At 61.7% G+C, this 17,247-nt stretch overlaps 2 protein-coding genes across 8 annotated transcripts in view; both read right to left on the minus strand.

Moving 5' to 3' along the window:
- Positions 1–17,247, minus strand: part of FADS2 (fatty acid desaturase 2) — a 228,374-nt gene that overhangs the window by 144,006 nt on the left and 67,121 nt on the right. The gene's annotated exons all lie outside the window — the stretch shown is intronic.
- The window catches only part of MYRF (myelin regulatory factor), a 34,720-nt gene that overhangs the window by 14,142 nt on the left and 3,331 nt on the right, over positions 1–17,247 (minus strand). For 4 of the 7 annotated variants that reach the window (XM_085010911.1, XM_085010910.1, XM_085010909.1 and 1 more), the window contains exons 1-4: positions 4,091–4,222; positions 3,125–3,428; positions 1,377–1,627; positions 1,156–1,279 (exon numbers count right to left, since the gene is read on the minus strand). In XM_085010911.1, the coding sequence (XP_084867037.1) occupies positions 1,156–1,279; positions 1,377–1,627; positions 3,125–3,428; positions 4,091–4,109 (698 nt within the window). In that variant the 5' untranslated portion in view covers positions 4,110–4,222. Of the gene's footprint in view, positions 1–1,155; positions 1,280–1,376; positions 1,628–3,124; positions 3,429–4,090; positions 4,223–4,352; positions 4,415–6,825; positions 7,090–7,313; positions 7,402–17,247 lie in introns of those variants that run through there. The other 3 variants (XM_085010907.1, XM_005660812.4, XM_085010906.1) reach the window with 1 other exon arrangement.

Genomic DNA, 17,247 nt, shown 5'->3' on the forward strand with positions numbered 1-17,247 from the left:
CGTCTCCCCCGGGTGGGCAGGGGGCACACTGGGCAGGCTGGATTCGGCCCCAGTTTACCCCTCTACCACTGGGAAGGTGTTTCAAGTCTGGACCCTTGTGGGACTCTTCAGGTGACAAGAAAGGAGGTGGTTGCTGGCCCATCCCAACCCTGGCCCCCTGATGCCCAGGGCCTGTCCGAAGGAGGCTGGGCAGGGGGAAAGTTTCCGAACTTGTGGGGAGAGGCCCTTGGGTGTGGCTGGCATCTATAGGAAGGCCCGGGGCTCATTACTGCTCCCTCCCTGGGCTCCACCCACCAGCCTGATCCCAGGGAACACCCAGGAAGTGCCTGAGCCACACGGGGGGCCTCAGCTGCCAACTTCCTGGCCTTGGGACCCGTGGTGACAGGGCTGGCCCAAGAAGTAAGAATGGGGATCCTGACCAGGGGCCATGGGGCTGGACATCCAAAGACCCTCGAGGGACCCTAGAGCCACTAACTAAATCAGCCAGACACCACCCTCCTTACCCCCACCCCCACCCTCCCTGCCACCCAGCCCTTCAGGCCTCTGGCTAACAATCCCATATAGCCTGGGAGGCCTGACTCTAGGAGGCTGGTCTCATCTGTGACCCAGGCCTGGCAGTGTCCAAAGTGAGTTGATGGTGAGCCATGCTCTCACCCCTCTCTGGCCTGTGGGAGTCAGGGGAGTGGTCCCAGAGCGCTCCTGGCCAGGATCCAGGGAGCTGAATCCACACGGGTGGGTGCTGACGGGGAGCTAGCCCTGCCCGGGCAGCCTCTGACCTGGTCCTCCCTCCCCTCCACTCACCCCTCCCCTCCAGGGAGGGGGCTGCTGGAAGGGCCTTGCTGACACTCAGCTTCCGGCCACCTTCCTGGAAAGCGGGAGGCGAGTGGAGGAGGTGGAGTGGGAGGAGGAGCCAGAAACACCCCTCCACCCACCGCTCCCCTCCCTGGAGGGCACCTCCTTCTTAAGGCGGCCTCGGGCAGGCTCGGGAGTCAGGAACCCTGAGGGTCAGTCCTAACGCTGCCCTGAGCCTGTCTGCTCTTCTGTGCACCCAGTGTGCTCTCAGCTCTGCTCTGGGATCGTGATGGGCTAGGGCATGGGCTGGGGCTCCCCAGATGGGTGACCGGGAGGGGCTGGGGGGTGGCACAGATCACTCACAGCTCCTTGTAGTTTGCATCGTACAGCGTCGCCCACTTGTTCTGCTGATGTGGTTGCCACTTGATGGACTGGTAGTTGGGGTCCAGGTAGGAGCCACTGAGGCTATCATTGTCCTGCAGGAGACCTGGCGAGAGGGAACGGCCATGGGCCCCACTCCCCAACTTGAAAGGCTGAGCAGGCCAGCCATGTACCTGGTGAGGGTGCACCTGCTGGGTGCGTACCTGGTGAGGGTGCACCTGGTGGGTGCCAAGGTGGCGTCTGGACCCTGGCGATGCTGAGGGGCAAGGAGCCAGGCCCGGGTGAGAGCGGGCCCTGGGGAGGCCAGGGTGGGGATGGGGCTCGAGCTGGGTGCGGGGGCAGGGCCGTCACGGTCCCGGGCTCCTGTTTGATCATTCCGTTCAGCATCTGGGCATTGAGGGTGTTGGGGGGTGATTCGGAGTGCTTCCTCTTCTTGGAGGGGTGTGTGGGGAGCCTGGGGGAACACAGGGGTGCACCATGGTGGGCTGGCTCTCCCCAAGACCCCTCCCGCTGGACAATACCTCCGATCCCCTCTCCACCCTGTTTCAGCAGGATACGCCTAGCCCAGCAGACACCTCCTACAGGAAGCCCATGGCTGCACCTACCTCCACGGTGCTCCCCCATCACTCTTATTATCACTCTGTTTCTTTTCTTTCTGTCTTTTTTTTCCTTGTTAGGCCCACGCCTGTGGCATATGGAAGTTCCCAGGCTAGAGGTCGATTCGGAGCTGCAGCTGCTGGTCTACACCACAGCCAGAGCAACGCCAGATCTGAGCCGCGTCTGCCGCAGCTCAAGGCAACACCAGATCCTTAACCCACTAATCGAGGCCAGGGATCGAACCCTCATCCCCATGGATACTAGTCGGGTTCTTAACCCACTGAGCCACAATGGCAACTCCTCCTTCTCCGTTTCTATCCCTCCTCCCTAGCCCCCAGACCGTGGAACCCAGGAGGACAGGACCCACACTTGTCTGTGTTGTCCCCAACACAACCAGCAACTGGCCTGGCACACAGAGGGCTCAGAATCGTTCATGGAATGAATGAATCTGTCCCTTCCCCAAGGTGTCATTCTTAGTGTCACCCTTTATAGTGGGAGAAGAGCCTCCATACTTAGAAACAAGCCACCAAGGGCCTGGGCCACGAAGGCTGGGAAAGAGTTTCCCGGGAAGGGAGCTGAAGGTCTGAGGGCCACACAGCACCCCCTCCCCTTCTGTCTGCTCTTTCCTTGAATGAAATCTTTCCTAAAATCTCAATGTGCAAAACAGATAAAAAGCCAATGCTGTGGGCATTCCCATTGTGGCTCAGCGGGTTAAGAACCCAACACAGTGCCAGATCCAGTGTTGCCGCAGGATGCGACGTAGGTTGCAGATGTGGCTCGGATCCGGTGTTGCTGTGGCTGTGGTGTAGACTGGCAGCTGAAGCTCCAATTCGATGGTAACCTGGGCACTTGCATATGCTGCAGGTGCAGCCATTAAAAAAAAAGAAAGAAAAAAAAGACGACTACGTGGGTCGAGATCTGAAGCTTGGGTCTCTGCCTAGAACCTTCTCAGGAGCCTGAGGACTCCATGGTGGTTGGAAAGTCACCGGTGTCTGGGTAAGACACCAGGTTCACGTCCTGGCTCTGCCCCTTCCTATCTCCATGACCTGGCAAGCATTCCCCCCTGCCTGCCCCACCGAGAGCCTCGGTTTACCCATCTGGGCAATGAGGACGGCCATGCCCATCAAATAACATGGTTGCCAGCACTTGGCCGTGGCTGTAAATCCCTGATATGTTGCTGGGCACACACATATACACATGCTGACCCCCACCTCCTGGGCTCAGAGCCTCTGCCCTTCCTGGGTTCGTCCCCATCCCAACCTCCATCTCGATCCTGCCCGCGACTGCCCTGCGCACTCCCCCACCTTACCCCCAGCCCATCTTCCGCCCCCAGGGAAAGCCGGCCAACCCTTACTCGGCTCCGTGTTGCTGCAACAGCTGGTGCAGCATCTGGGACTGCTGGGTGTGGTGGAGATCGGTGGGCACCAGCCCCTGCCCCAGGGCGGTGTAGGGGGGCATCGGGGGCTCGGCCTTCATGTACAGGTCTCGCTGCAGGACGGGGTAGTGAGGCGGGGGTGGCGGCGGGGGTGGCGGCGGTGGCGGTGGCGGCGGTGGGGGGCCTGGTAGATGGGCTGGAGGTGGGGGCGGGTGCTCCAGGCGGGAGGGCACCCCCACATGGCAGAGGGTCTCAGGGGTGATGGTACGCAGGAGATGGGGGTCTACGGGAGAGAGGGTGGGCAGACATCAGAGACCGACTTCGCCCAGGTTCCGGGGCACGCGCTCTCCCCTGGGCGGGGTCTCCTGATTCCCACCCCCTTCTGAGCCTGGCCTGGGGGGCTGCCCTCCCACTGATTCCACGTGGGAGGAGGCTGGGCAGCCTGGAGGCTGGTCACTACAGGCCTGGGCGGGGAGGCCAGACCCTGTCCAGGGGGTGGGCGGCCTTTGGCCCCATCCGAGCCAGCTCCTTCCCCGAGGCCAGGCCCAGCCCAGCTTCCCAGGGAAGGTCCCACATCCCAAGGCTCTCCTCTCCAGCCTCTGGACCACAAGAAGGTCCCAGGACCCCCAGCGCAGCCCTGTGGGGAGCCCTCCTCCCTCCGGCAGCCCCTCTACTGGGCTCCCAGGGGCCAGCCCCCCAGCCTGAGGGGGGAGGCCCCAGCTCCCTTTGTTCCCCAGGAGGCATTCCAGAGATGTTTTTGGTAAGATAAACAGAACTCTTGACCCTCTCTGGGCTGTGGGGAGACTGGCTGCCCGCAAGCCTTCTGCTCTTGGCCACCGGGGGGCCACTGCACCCCGGAGTGCCCCCCAAGTTGAGGTGGGCCTGGCTGGGCGGCGAGGCCTGTGCTCAGGCTGCACCCAGCCTTCCCCAGCCGTCCCCACTTACCGCCGAAGGGCGCGTCCATGATGGCGCAGGCGGGCAGGCGGGTGGCATCACCAGCAGGGACACTTGCTCAGAGGCAGAGCCAGGCTCCCCACCCGCCCACGGGGAAACAATAGCTAGCGCCGGGGAGTATTTGACCAGCGATAATCTGGGCCTGTTGGGCGGCCGCTGGCCCCCTCCCTCCCTCGCTCCCTCCCTCCCGATAAGGCCGCCCCAACCACTTGCCCAAATCCCAGAGGGGGAGGGCGCTGCCCGCTGGACTCACCATTCACCTGCTGGGGGGAGTAGGCCTCGGAGCCCGAGTCTGGGGGAGAGTCTGGCAGGGTGCTGTGGAGCGAGAGGAAGGGGCGGTTGCATGGACACCTGAGCCCCTGCCTTCCAGCCGGGCCACTCCTCTGCGGGCAAGGTCCCAGAGACGCCAGAGGCTGGAGCCATCGAGGTGCCCTCACACCGCCACCCCCTTATGGGCATTTCTCTATATCGACCACCTTGGGGTGCCTGGCAGGGTCTAGGGCTGACTTGTGGGTGGGGGGCCTTGGGCTCCTGCCCAGTGTCCCCTCAGACCTACAGGGCACTTGGGAGGGGGGTTGGCTGTCACCAGTGTCCCTGACGACGGCACGAGGATCCGAGAACCGCCCCCCCCAGACCAAAGGGCCAGGCCAGCTCCTCCTTTCTTGCACCCACGGAAACCCTACTTCTTGGAAACTCCAGGAGGCCCTCAGGGGCCGGGCCTTGGAGACTGTGGTGGGTGGCCAGAGGGGCTGCCCTGCCTCAGGCAGGTGTGGCTGGGCAGGGAGCCAGCTCGCCAGGCTTGGGCTTATTTTTTTTCCTTGCAGGTTTTGTTTTTATCAGTGGTTCAGGCAAAAGAACAAACCCAACTCGGAGAGGTCAACACGTCCTGCATGGCCCAGAGGGGGAGGCTGCGGCCACGCGGGGATCTGGTCCTTTGGCCATCCCCGACCCCACGTGGGGAGAGGCCGCCCACCACCATGCCTGGGCAGCGTCTCCAGGCGGCCAAGCCATCATGGACACAGCCCTGGACTGATTCCAGGATCCCCCAGCTCCCCGGGATGAGCTCCCACTCCAGACCCACATGCCGTGTGAGGATGGCAGGAAAAAGCGACGGGGACTGGGGCCCTGCCGAGGCCCCAGAGGCCTGGCGGGCGGACGGGGGCCTCTCCAGCTCCTTATCCACCATCTCCCGCCTGCTCCCTGAGCTGCCCTGACAGCGGCCTTGTGCAAAGGTCTTTCACACCCTCTGGTCCCTATAATCAAATGTTCCACGTCCATAGGACCTCGGGTTCTCCCTCCCCATAGTGCTCACGAGCCCTTCATTGGGCGATTTTTTTTTTTTTTTTTTTTGGTCTTTTTAGGGCCACCCCTGTGGCATATGGAGGTTCCCAGGCTAGGGGTCAAGTCAAAGCTGTAGCCTCTGGCCTACACCACAGTCACAGCAACGCAGGATCCAAGCCTCATCTGCGACCTACACCACAGCTCACAGCGATGCAGGAACCTTAACCCACTGAGCAAGGCCAGGGATCGAACTGGCAACCTCATGGATACTAGTCGGGTTTGTTTCCACTGCGCCACGACAGGAACTCCCGCTTGGTCATTTATTGATGAGTAACTCCCTCCAGAGCTAGACTGAAGAGTCCACTGCGGGAGGGAGGTGCCACTGTGTACCATCTAGAACAAGGCCTGGAGGGGGTGGGGGTCATGGGTGGCCCTGGGTGTTTCTCTGGGAAGTGGCCTCGGTGTTTTGCCCAAATTCTGCTCTGAGGGGTCGCAGAGGGAACAGTGCCTGTCCCCCCAGTGCTTCCTCTGTGCTCCCTCCTGCTTGTCACCATAGCTCGGGGGCATAAGCTTCTGCGCTGACTTTACAGGCCAGGGTACCAAGGCCCTTACCAAGGCAGTGGGTCTGCACCCAGAAGGTTGGTTCAGTGGAGCCAAGGATGGAGCCAGGCTGCCTGCCCCGTGTCGTGCTGCCAGCGCTCTATTATCCTTCTAACCAGAGACAGGGTCCCCTGCCCTCTGCCCCCAGGCTGGGGAACCCAGAACTTTCGCTGAGCCCCTCTGCAGAGCCCAGCAGACCCCAGCTCCCTGCTTCTCCCCGTGAGCCTGTGCCCCAGCTGCCCTGCAGTCTGGCTGGGCTGGCGGCTCTGGAACCAGGCTGAGCCCATGGGTCAGGCGCAGATGTGAACTCCCCGGAGAGGAGGGCAGGACCCCGGGGGCTGGCTCAGGTAGGGTCCTGACATCTGCACCAACTTCAGGTGCCAAAGCCCAGCAGCTGGTGGCCAACTCCCTGGGGCCTTGAGAAATCACGGCTGAAAGCTCGCGTGGGTGGTGGGCCTGGTGCGGGGAGGGGCTTGGGCGTCCTAGGTGCCCGCGCAGGTGTGCAGCTGTTCCCCTGAATGTAAACAGTGGCGGTTCCAGACTCACCCCCTCCCTGCCCCGCTCTCCACACGGCTCTCTTGGAGATTTTTCTAGCACTTACATCAGCCCTCATCCCTCCCCTGCTCAGAACCCTCCGTGGCCGCGCACTGCCTCAGCCCAAAGCTGGCCGTCCCTCCTCAGCCTGGCCCTGGTCCTCCCCGCACCTCGCCTACCCCCAGGGCAGCCCGATCCCCACTGCCAGGCCTTGGCCAGCACCTCCCAGACCCACAGTCACTGGCCCCACACCTTGTCTGCCCCGGGCCCCTGCGTCCTACCCCGCCCCCACACTCCCTGCCCTCACTCACCCTGGGGCATAGGGAGCCTTGGGCTCCGCCTTGATGGGGGGCCCAGAGCCCCCCAGGAAGGGCTTGGGAGCGGCCCCCATGCCGTTGTTGTTGTTGCAGTTGAGTGGGGCGCTGTAGCTCGGGGGTGGGAGGGGGCCATGGCGCCCCGGGGAGGGTCCGCCCCCAGGGGGGCTCAGGTGATGGACCCCGCTGGAGCCGGGGATCGCGGGCTGCCCGTGGGGGTAGGAGGCCGCACTGGCTGGAGCAGAGATGTCAGGGAAGCAGCTGCGGAGAAGGGAGGAGGAAGCTCAGCGCCTGCCTGCCTGCCTGCCTGCGTGGAGCCGGTGGGGGCGCCCCCGGCCCCTCCCAGGGCCCCCACCCGCAGGGCAGCGAGCGTGGAGACTGCGGAGGGGACAGTGGCTGGGAAGGAAGAGGAGCGGCTTTCAGAGGTGGGGCCGCGTCCCACCTCCCAGGTGGAGGCCGGAGGGGCTGGGGGCGGGGCCACTCACAGGTCGGAGGCGTCCTCCTTGCTGATGTACTCCTCCAGGATGCTGGTGTCTATGTTGGAGGGCTCCAGGGCGCCGTTGATGTCGTGGCCTGCGGGGGAGGGGTGCACGTGAGCCGGGGGCTGCGGGTGGGGGGAGATCCAGCTCCCCAGACTCCGAAGCCCCTGGGCCCAGCCCCCCAACCGCCCCCCACCACCACCACCAAGGCCGGGCTCTCCAAAACCTACGCCTCCCCCCGACCTGGCGCCATCCACTCCCTGACACCCTCCAGGAGGCACTGATGATGCCCCCTAGCCCATAAGGCCACCTGGGGTCTCCAAAGAGGGGAGAGGCCCAGGGTGCAGACGGGACAGACCAGCCGCCTCCTGCCCCCGACTCCCCTTTCCAGCTTCCTGACATGAGCAAGAAGCTCGGTCCTGTCTGTAAAATGGGGGAGCCAGGCTCCCATTACGGGGGGGGGGGGCGTGCGGCAAGGGGCAAGCGAGGTGCTTTATTAAGCCAGGTGCTCAGCAGATATGCTGCCACCCTTGCCGACTCGGACCCAGACTCGCGGACTCTGTCCTGCGCTGTCCTTCAGGAGGCAGTTCCAGATGGCCTGGCAGTGGGGCAGCGGGGAGCACATCTGGTCAGGGGGGCGGGGGGGCATTGGGCTGGAGGACACTCCTGCACCCCAGGCCCCAGCTGCAAATGAAGAGGGAGTGGGGACAGAGTCAGGAGTGCCCAGCTCACCCTCACTGCCTATGCCCGTCACCCCCTTAAAGCGGGCTGGGGTGCTGAGCCCGGGTTTCCCAGAGGAGGGAACAGCCCCAGAGAGATTCCGTGGGGAAGGATGGTGGCCTGAGGGCTGCACCCCCGCCACACACCTGCCATCTCCCCGGCCCTCCCTGCTGGCCTCGGCCCCACAAAGGGGAGGGACTCAGAAAAGACCGCCCAGCGCTCTTGGGCATCAGCAGGGGAGGAGAGGGGGAGGCACTGGCCTTTCCCCTCCCGGGGTCACCTTGCAGGGGGAGCTGGAGGGTGGGGAGATAAGGGGGCTGACGTGGGAGATGCGTCAACTCTGATACTGGAGGCCTGCCCCACCCACACCGCTGACCTGGGCTGGCCGGCCCCACTGAGGCAGCAGGCACCCCTCCCACAGCCCCTGGGCCTCCAATCTGGGGTCTGCACCTCATGCCCCCTCCCCTGCCGAACCCTGGGAACAGAGCTCAGGTCCAGGAATAAATCCCAGCTCACCTGCTCCCTGCTGTGTGACCTCGGGCAGGTCACATACCCTCTCTGAGCCTCAGTCTCCTCAGTAAAATGGGCACATGGAACAGCACCACTTTACAGGGTTGTTTTGAGGATGAGACAAGTTAAGGTGTATGAGGTGCCCAGCACCCAGCAGATGCTCAGCAGAATGGCTGTCCTCACTCCTCTGTCCCCAGAGCGCTGGGGTCCCCAGGAACCCCCAGCCCAGGCCCCTCCCTGGCCTCAGCCGGCATTTCAAGAATGCTGAGCCCCGCTTAGGTGATTAATGAGTGGCTAAGCCCTCCTAGGAGTCACGCGCTGCCTGGGACAGGCCCTGCCGCTGGCCCCCACACCGGGCTCACCCGGCCAGGACCACGCGACACCCACCAAGCACCGCCAATGGCCGTCCAGGGCCCTGCGTGGCCAGGGCAAGGGAAGCTTCTCGAGCCGAGAATGACCAGCCTGCTCGCCGAGGTTCTAGGACTCCCGTCTACACCCTGGCCCCCACTTTGCCCTTCCTCGTGAACACAAGGTGCCATTTATTGAATGCCTGCTGTGTGCCAGGCACTTTTCGAGCCAAGTACATAATAATCATAGGAGTTTATCATATGCGAGGCATCCTGCAGGCTCTCCCTGTGCAGGGTGACACCTCATCCTCCCGACCTGTAATGGTGACAATGACATGACAAAGAGGGTGACAGCGGCTCATCCTGAGTGCCCGTCAGGCCCCAGCACTCTACTGAGGACTTTATGGGTTTGCTTCCCAACCGCCCTGTAGACTTGGTGTTTGTTATTAACATCCTCCCCTTGGTTCAGAGAAGTCAAGTGTCTTGCCCAAGGCAACACAGCAAGACGCCAAACCCAGGAGCCGGGGCCTGATTCCACGGGGGAAGAAGGTTTGGCTGGTGGTTGCTGAGACTTCCCAGCCTTCCTGGGCTGTCCCACTTGCTGGGGGTGGCGGGTGGTCCTGAGGGAGGGCCAAGCACAGAGGAGGGGGCACAGGGGGAGGGAGGGCGGACTGGAGCGTCACTCCCACCTTGGCCGCTGAAGCGGCAGGTTTTTGAGACTGAACTTGAAATCCACAGTGAAGGATGGGGTGATGGAGTCATGGTGTTGCTATTTATAACAGGCCAGCCCCCTCCTCCCCTCTGCCTCCCCCCTGGCCAGGAGCACTCCTAATCACCCCTAATCCTCCTGCCCACCTCCCCCGGGACGGGGGTGGGGGGGGGGCCTCAGACAGAGGCATCTTGGGAGACCCTAACGAGAACCAGATGTGGCTGGGGGGAGGAGAGACCCTCCGGTGCCAGGGGCCGGTCGGACGGGAGGAGGGAGGAGGGAGGCACTGGGGCAGGGTGGGGGGTGGGCCAATGGGTGGGAGAGAAGTAGGAGGTTTGGGGGGTTGGTGGGCCTCCTGAGGAACACTGTGACTTCACATCTTCTTTCCCTGGGAGCCCTCGGGGCCAGCCTGGTCTTCTCCCCACACCACCCGTCCTAAAGGGTCCAGCCACCAAGCAGGCGCCCCCAGCCTGTCCCATGAACCACCCTGGAGATCAGGACCTAACATTCCAGCAGGACAGAGTGGCGTGGGGGACTTGCAGGAGCCTAGGGACTCCCGAGGCGGGGGCAGAGCCCCCAAGAACCCAGGAGAAAGGTGGAGCCCCCTGGGCATGCTCTTGGAGGTTCCCCCTCCCCCACTGTCCCCAAAAGAACTCCTGGAACACCACGTGGAGCCAGCAACACACACCTGTCTGGCAAGAAGCTAAGAGTGTCTCATGCTGACTCTTAAGACCCTGGGAGGTGGGGGGGCTGCCAAGGTCCCACAGCCTGGAGGTGGCACCACCAAGTCACAAATCAGCATCCCTGCCCTCCCTCTCCCCAAACCCTTCCACTTCCCATTGCTCGGGAAAACAGGGACCCTCGTCCAAGCCCTAGCTTGGTTGCCCTAGCTTCTGCCCCTCCCTGCAACCCTCCAGGTCCCAACCCCTGCCTCGTTCCATCCTGGGACCCTTGCACATTAGGGTCTTCGCACATGCTGTTCCCTCATGCTGTTCCCATCCTCTCAACACTCTAGGTTTTGGCTGAAATCTAAGTTCCTCCGAGAGGCCATGTCTGACTCTCCCCTTCTCTTGAGCAACAGCCTCCTAGCTTTCTCACCAGCCTCTTTAATCACTTGCCCAGCACACACCTCCAGGGGAGAGTGGATCCTCCGCCACCCACTGGCCCCGCTCACACTCCACCAGCCCCATGCCACACTCTTTATATGCCTCAGACTTAATTCTTTTTTCTTCTATTTCAGCTAGACCTATGGCAGGTGAAAGCTGGCGGGCCAGGGATTGAATCCAAGCTGCAGCTGTGACCTACCCACAGCCAGGGCAACACTGGGTCCTTAACCCACTGCGCCACAGCGGGAACTCCTCATATTTGATTCTTATAACCGGAGTAGATGGTTTTCTTGTTCCCTGTTTCACAGATGAGGAAACTGAGGCTCAGAAAGGAGACACAGACACCTTGACCGTACGCTTAGAGGTAGGGGAGCTGGGCTATGAGTCCTGTCCTGCATTGCCTTCCTGCGGTATAAGCATCAAAAGAGACCATGGGCCAGCCATAGATGTTCATGGGACGAATGAGCAAGGGGGCAACGGGGGCACCGGAACCTGGCCTGCCTGGGTGTAGAGACCCCCGCCCCGCCGTGCTGTGGTCAGGGTCCAGCGCTAGACAGGGCCCCTCCGAGCCCCGCCCCTGCCCTGTGAGCTGCGCACCCCAGCTGCTCCTCATTAATTAGGCTGTTTATTACCTGCTTTTAACAGGAGCCAGACACTGCTCCTTCCCAGGCAGGCTGGGATCAGGGCTGTGGCAAGGAAGCCCCCTCCCCTCCTTTCTCCTCCCTGGAAGGCCACCCAGCTGGGCAGAAGAGGACCCGAGGGGACACAAGCCAGGTGCGGGATGAGGGCGGGTGGGGGCCCGGGTGGGGGCCCAGGTGGTCTTCCATCCCGGACCCTTCCCTGCCTCCCCATTCGGGCTCATCCCCCCCCCCCACCAGCTGTGGCCGCTGGCTGAGTCTCGGCCATTGTCCCGGAGAACGGGGGAGGGTGGGGACCCGGCACAGTGGGAGGCTTGTGCCCTGCCCACACCCTCCCCCCCACCCGTCAATGGGGCGCTTGTCAATTCATGCCCCAAACATGGCGGAAATCCCGTCGGCCACGTGGCTGCGGGCAGGGCAGGCCAGGGCCTAAGGATGCTGGCCGGGCCTAGCTGATCTGAACCTAGGGCTAACAGGGTCTGTCTCCCCGCTGTCGAGTGTGTGCCCCGGGCATCTGAATCTGAGGGGCATCCTGCCTCCAGGCAATGGCTGGGCCAGGGTGGCCATGGTCAGGGGACTGCCAATGTTGGCACCCCCATAATGCCCCTGGGAACCCCTGGGGTCAAAGAGGCCTGGTTGCTAATATGGGCCTCCCCCTTCATTGCTGTGTGTCCCCCGGCAAGTGACCTGACCTCTCTGTGCCTCAGCTTCCTTCTCTCTCAAGTGGAGAGAGATCCCTGCATCACGGGGTGGGCATGAGTCCCCCGTGAGACGGTGGAAAAACTCCTCACCCCTAGGAGGCCATTCCTCAGTCAGCGTTAACTGCCTCGTCTCCATCTCTCTTGGACCTCCCATCTCCTTCCTGCCCAGGCATGACCAGAGCCATGCTGTCACTCTGGCCCATGCATGGCACAGTCCAGCCTTTAGGACTTGGCTCAAGTCAGCTCCCCTCCCGTCGATAAGCCTTCTATGACTGCCTTCCTGCCCCTCTCCATCATTGCTCCAGTCACAGAGGGGCCTCAATACTGTGGTTCATCTCCCAACATATATATATATATATATTTTTTTTTTTTTGGCCATGCACTAGGCATGTGGAAGCTCCCAGGCCAGGGATCCTACCTGCGCCACAGATGTAACCAGAGCCACGGCCAAAGCACCACCAGATCCTTAACCTGCCGAGCCACCAAGGAACTCATCTCCCAATATTGAATGAACTGAGCAGTTCCCATCATGGCTCAGTGGTTAATGAACCCAACTAGCATCCATGAGGATGCAGGTTCAATCCCTGTCCTTGCTCAGTGGGTTAAGGACCCGGCGTTGCCGTGAGCTGTGGTGTAGGTCACAGACGCGACTCTGATCCCACGTGCTGTGGCTCTGGCGTAGGTTGGCAGCTGTAGCTCTGGTTAGACCCCTAGCCTGGGAACCTCCATATGCCACGGGTGTGGCCCTAAAAAGACAAAAAGAAAAAAAAAATTGACTGAGCTGATCAATGTGCTCCAAACTAGTTCACACCAGGATAGGGCACAGGAGGCTTTCACCTTCCTTGGTTTGGACTTTCTATCTTTATTAATATGATCTATGATGAATATGATAACTACTTCCGGCTTCAATTTGTAACTGGAGGCTTCTCACTCAAAATGCCTTCAGGTCAAATGCTGGACTCAGCAAGCTACACTTTGCTCTCTGCATCAGATTCCTAGTTTGCTTGGGGCGGAATGACAAGGATGTGGCTCTTTCTTTTTCTTTCCTTTTTTTAGGGCCGAGCCCAAGATATATGGCGGTTCCCAGGCTAGGGGCTGAATCGGATCTATAGCTGCCGGCCTACGCCACAGCCACAGCAACGTGGGATCTGAGCCACATCTGCAATTTACACCACAGCTCAAGGCAACACCGGATCCTTAACCTACTGAGAGAGGCCAGGGATCAAACCTGCATCCTCATGGATGCTAGTCAGATTCGTTTCCACTGAACCACGACGGGAACTCCTGGATGTGGCTCTTTAGACAACTGCCATCAGGTCCTCAAACCGGATCCACAGTTGGTTTTGCTTCCTCTCAACTTCTTGCCAAAAATGCAGAAGAACCCCACATCCTGTCTGCAGAGACCCATCTCCTCCAGGAGACCTGAAATCTTTAGCCACCTCTGCGATGTCCTCCCCTAGTGCCCACATGGCAGCCACCCTGTCCTCAGGTTGGCATAAGGCTGAACTCACAGCCCCAAGATGCTCCCATGCCTGGTCCAACAGAGCTGGCCCCAGAGGCTGCGGCAGGTTCTTAGGACATCCACATTGGTCCCTAGGCCTCTCCACTCTGCTCTGGGGACCCCCAGCCCTCTCCCACAGGGACCAGGCCAGGCAGGCTTGGGGGGACTGCCCCCCATGAAGGCGGAATAGAGACCCTGCAGCTTGGGGTAGGGGCAGGTCTCTACCAGGGTTATGCAGGCCCATCTGTGTTCACACACCAGCATGGCCTGCACGCATCTGTGTGCACAAGGGCACACTCACAGGCATGTATCCACTGACACACATGTGATTGTGTACATGCAAACATACATACAGACACACACCCCCACAATGACACACACACAGACGCACACCAGCATGCTCCACGAGGGCTCATTCATTCCTTGAGTCACACAATTATTTACTGAGTGTCTACTACGTATCAGGCACAGTGCTAGACTCTGAAGATAAAGCAGTAAGCGAGCAAAACCTCCTGCCTACATGGAGTTGACATCCTGGAGGCAGAGTCAGATGACAAGAGAGACGGGTAAAATCCACAGCATTTTAGAAAGGGACCAATGCCCTGGAGATAATAAAGCAGGGAGGGGGGTGGGGGTGGGGGACTAAGAGTTGCCATTAAACAAAACAGCAGGGAGGGCTTCCCTGAGCAAAGATACGAAGCAGAGCCACGGGGCTCTGAGGGAAGAGCATCCAGGAAGTGGGGAGCCTGTGCAAAGGCCCTGAGGCATGCTCACATCTCAGCACACCTCACAGATCTGCACGTGCATGCCTACAAATGCTCTCCAACCCAATGGCAGGACCCGGGCCAACACCCCTCCCCATCGGCTCTAGATGTAGCCAGATCCAGCGGAGCGAACTCAGGATCCCAGACCCCCAAGTCCACTGCCACTGACGGGCAGCCCCTTCCAAGTTAGCAAAGCAGGGGATGTGGAGTCCTGACCCCCGCAAGGCCATAGCCCCTAGGAGGAAGAACCAAGGAGGGAGAGGAGAACACACGGGGCTAAGAAGATGAGGAGGGGCGTGAGGGAGGGTCCCCAGGCTCCTCAGGGAGACAGAGGCTGTGGCTGCGCCTTAGGGGGGCTAAAGGGACCTAGGTCAGATGGAGGGAAAACTTTCCCACTGACACAGCCTGGAGGCAGGGGGAGGACAGGAAGCCCTGAGTCTCTTGTCCACAGTCCAGGCCAGGGGACCCTGGACCCAACCTCGACCCATGGTTTGCCCTTCCTTCCCTCCCACTCCAGCCTTGGCACTCTTGGGGTCTCACTGCACACATCACACAATCTTGACCATCTGAGTGATGGTTCTGAGGCCCAGAGAGGTGCAGTGGCTGAGCGGCAGTCACCCAGCACAGCCATCAGTGGTGGGTCAGGACCCTTAGCACCTAGGGAGGAGAGGCCCCCCTCAGCGGCTCACTCCAGCTGTCACCCCACTGTCATGGGCTGTAGGTCAGGAGACTCAGGGTCCTGGCCCAACTCTGCCCTGGGTGAGCCTGACCCATCACCTTTCTCTCCAGCCTCAGCATTGCCCTCTCGGAAGTGAGGTGACCCCATTTGCAGTTCCGCAAAGCCCCAGGACTCCCAACAGATGCAAAAACCTCCCGCCTGGGTGGGGCAGGCAGATAAAGGGCGGTCAAACCCCTTCCCCCTGCCACCTGCTAAGGCCCAAGTTCCGCATCTCTGGGTAGAGGGTGGGGCAGGCCCAGCTGGAGGCACCAGGAACCAGAAGCAGGGATCTGGACCAGGCAGGGCCCGACCTGTGATGCAGCAGGGCCCCTGGGTATAGAGCGAGCTGAACAAGGTGGGCGGGTTTCCCTCATCCCCTCATCTCTGGGAATAAGTAGCCCAGAGAGGGTGAGGGGCTTTCCCAAGACACACAGCGCCAACCACAGGTCTCCACCCAAGCTTGGGGGCACCGACCTACCTGTGGACCCATAAATCTTCCAAGTGGGGAGCATAACACCTGCTGTGATCCGGGCTGACATTTACCAAGTGGTACCACGCCCGGCACAGCACAGGCCCCCTTCACCTGATCCCCATGGAAACCTGGAGGCAGGCGCTACTATAATTGTACCCCCATTCTACAGACGGGCAAATGAAGGCACAATGAGGCACCACGTTAGGCCGGGGAGAAGGACCGTGGGTAAGAGCAGAGCTAGGGACAGACCTGCAGCCCACCCCACCATTACATTATCCACCCCTGCCCCCAGCTGGGGGGCTGCCCAACACAGGGCATCAGGGGCCAGAGACTCTGCGGGGAGGAGGGGAGCCCCCGTCCCCCCATACACAACACTCAGGCTGTGAGGGAAACTGAGGCCCAGAGGAGCGGGCCATGAGGAGGAAGAAGGTGGAAAAAAAAAGGCCAGGCAGGCCGGGTGGGGCGGAGCCACCCCCAGTTAATAATTCAGTTAATGATTTCTTCTTCCCGTCCTTATCGGATGCCGGGCAAAGTCCAAGGGCGGCAGCCAATGGGCAGCCCCGCGGGGCAGTTACCCAGAGGCCTCTGCTGTCAGGGCCCCCCAGTCCCATAGGCCCTTGGGAGTCAGGGAGTGGGTCCCAGGTCCCCAGGAGCATCCTGTCTTTCCCCCAAACGTGCCACTTGGCTCTGCCTAAGCCCCCCAAGGGCGCTCTGCCCGGGCCCGCCCCCACCCCCGACTCAGGGGTGGCCCTGAGGCCAGCAGGCTCCCCTGTACCAAGCCAGGCCTTCCCAGCGAGGTGCCTGGGATGCGCACCCCCACACCCACCCACCTCTGGTCACACAGCCACTGTTGCTTCCCTTCCCTGCAAACAGTTCCTGCCCCCCTCCCACCCCGGGTGACCCTGCGCTGGGTGTTGGGGGCCAGGGATGAGTCAGATCCTGCCCCTCCAGCCGGACTCAGCACCTAGGGGTGAGGGGCTTGGACAGGAGTCCTCCAGGGGCGCTGTGGGTGGACCCAGGAAGCACCCCGTCTCATCTCCTTGAGAGCCAGGGGTCTGGCCATCTGCCCTATCCACCTGTTATTCCCTGGGTGCAGGACAGACAGGTGGACGGCGGCACAGTGCCACCCATCACGGGCCGCAGCTCGACCCCAGACTCCCGTCCAGGGTGGGCGTCCTCTCCCACAAGTGCACAGGTGGTCCCCCGGGGCCTCCTCCTGCCCTCTGGAGGCAGAGCTTCTGGTCCCCATAGGAAAGGGGAGGCCACCTTCCCTCCCCCAAGGCCCCGGTGGTGGCAGAGGGGCGAGCGGAGGCCTGCGTGTTCGCTCTGGCTGACGCTGGCTAACTCCCTTCTCCAGGGGCCATAGTCTTGGGCCCTGGGAAAGGGGGCCAATGCCACCCCTCCCCTGGGGCAGGGTGGCTTTCAAACCGGGATCTGGAGCTCTAGGGTCTGTGAGGCGCCCAGCCCTCCCGTGTCCAGTATGTAGGTCCTATTGGGAGGCCCTGAGTTTGTCTTTGTTTGGTGGCTAAAAAGGAATCATATTAGACGCCCCGGCTCTGGGTCCAGCCCACCTGCCCACCCCCACGGGGAACATGAGGCCAGAGGAGAAGTGAGTCACCAGCCCAGCCACGCATCAGGTCTGGAAGGAGCGAAAGCCCAGCCTCCCACCTCCAGCCCTGGCGTGGCCCCGGAGAGGTCCCCCAACTTCAGTGGCCGTTCCAGCATGTGCTGGCAGGTCAGCTCCCCTCAGTCAC

This window comes from Sus scrofa, chromosome 2, assembly GCF_054392235.1.
Source record: "Sus scrofa isolate SSC_HxYL_T2T_F1_AM1 chromosome 2, Sscrofa_HxYL_maternal_Yorkshire_Landrace_v2.0, whole genome shotgun sequence".
NCBI lineage: Eukaryota > Metazoa > Chordata > Mammalia > Artiodactyla > Suidae > Sus > Sus scrofa.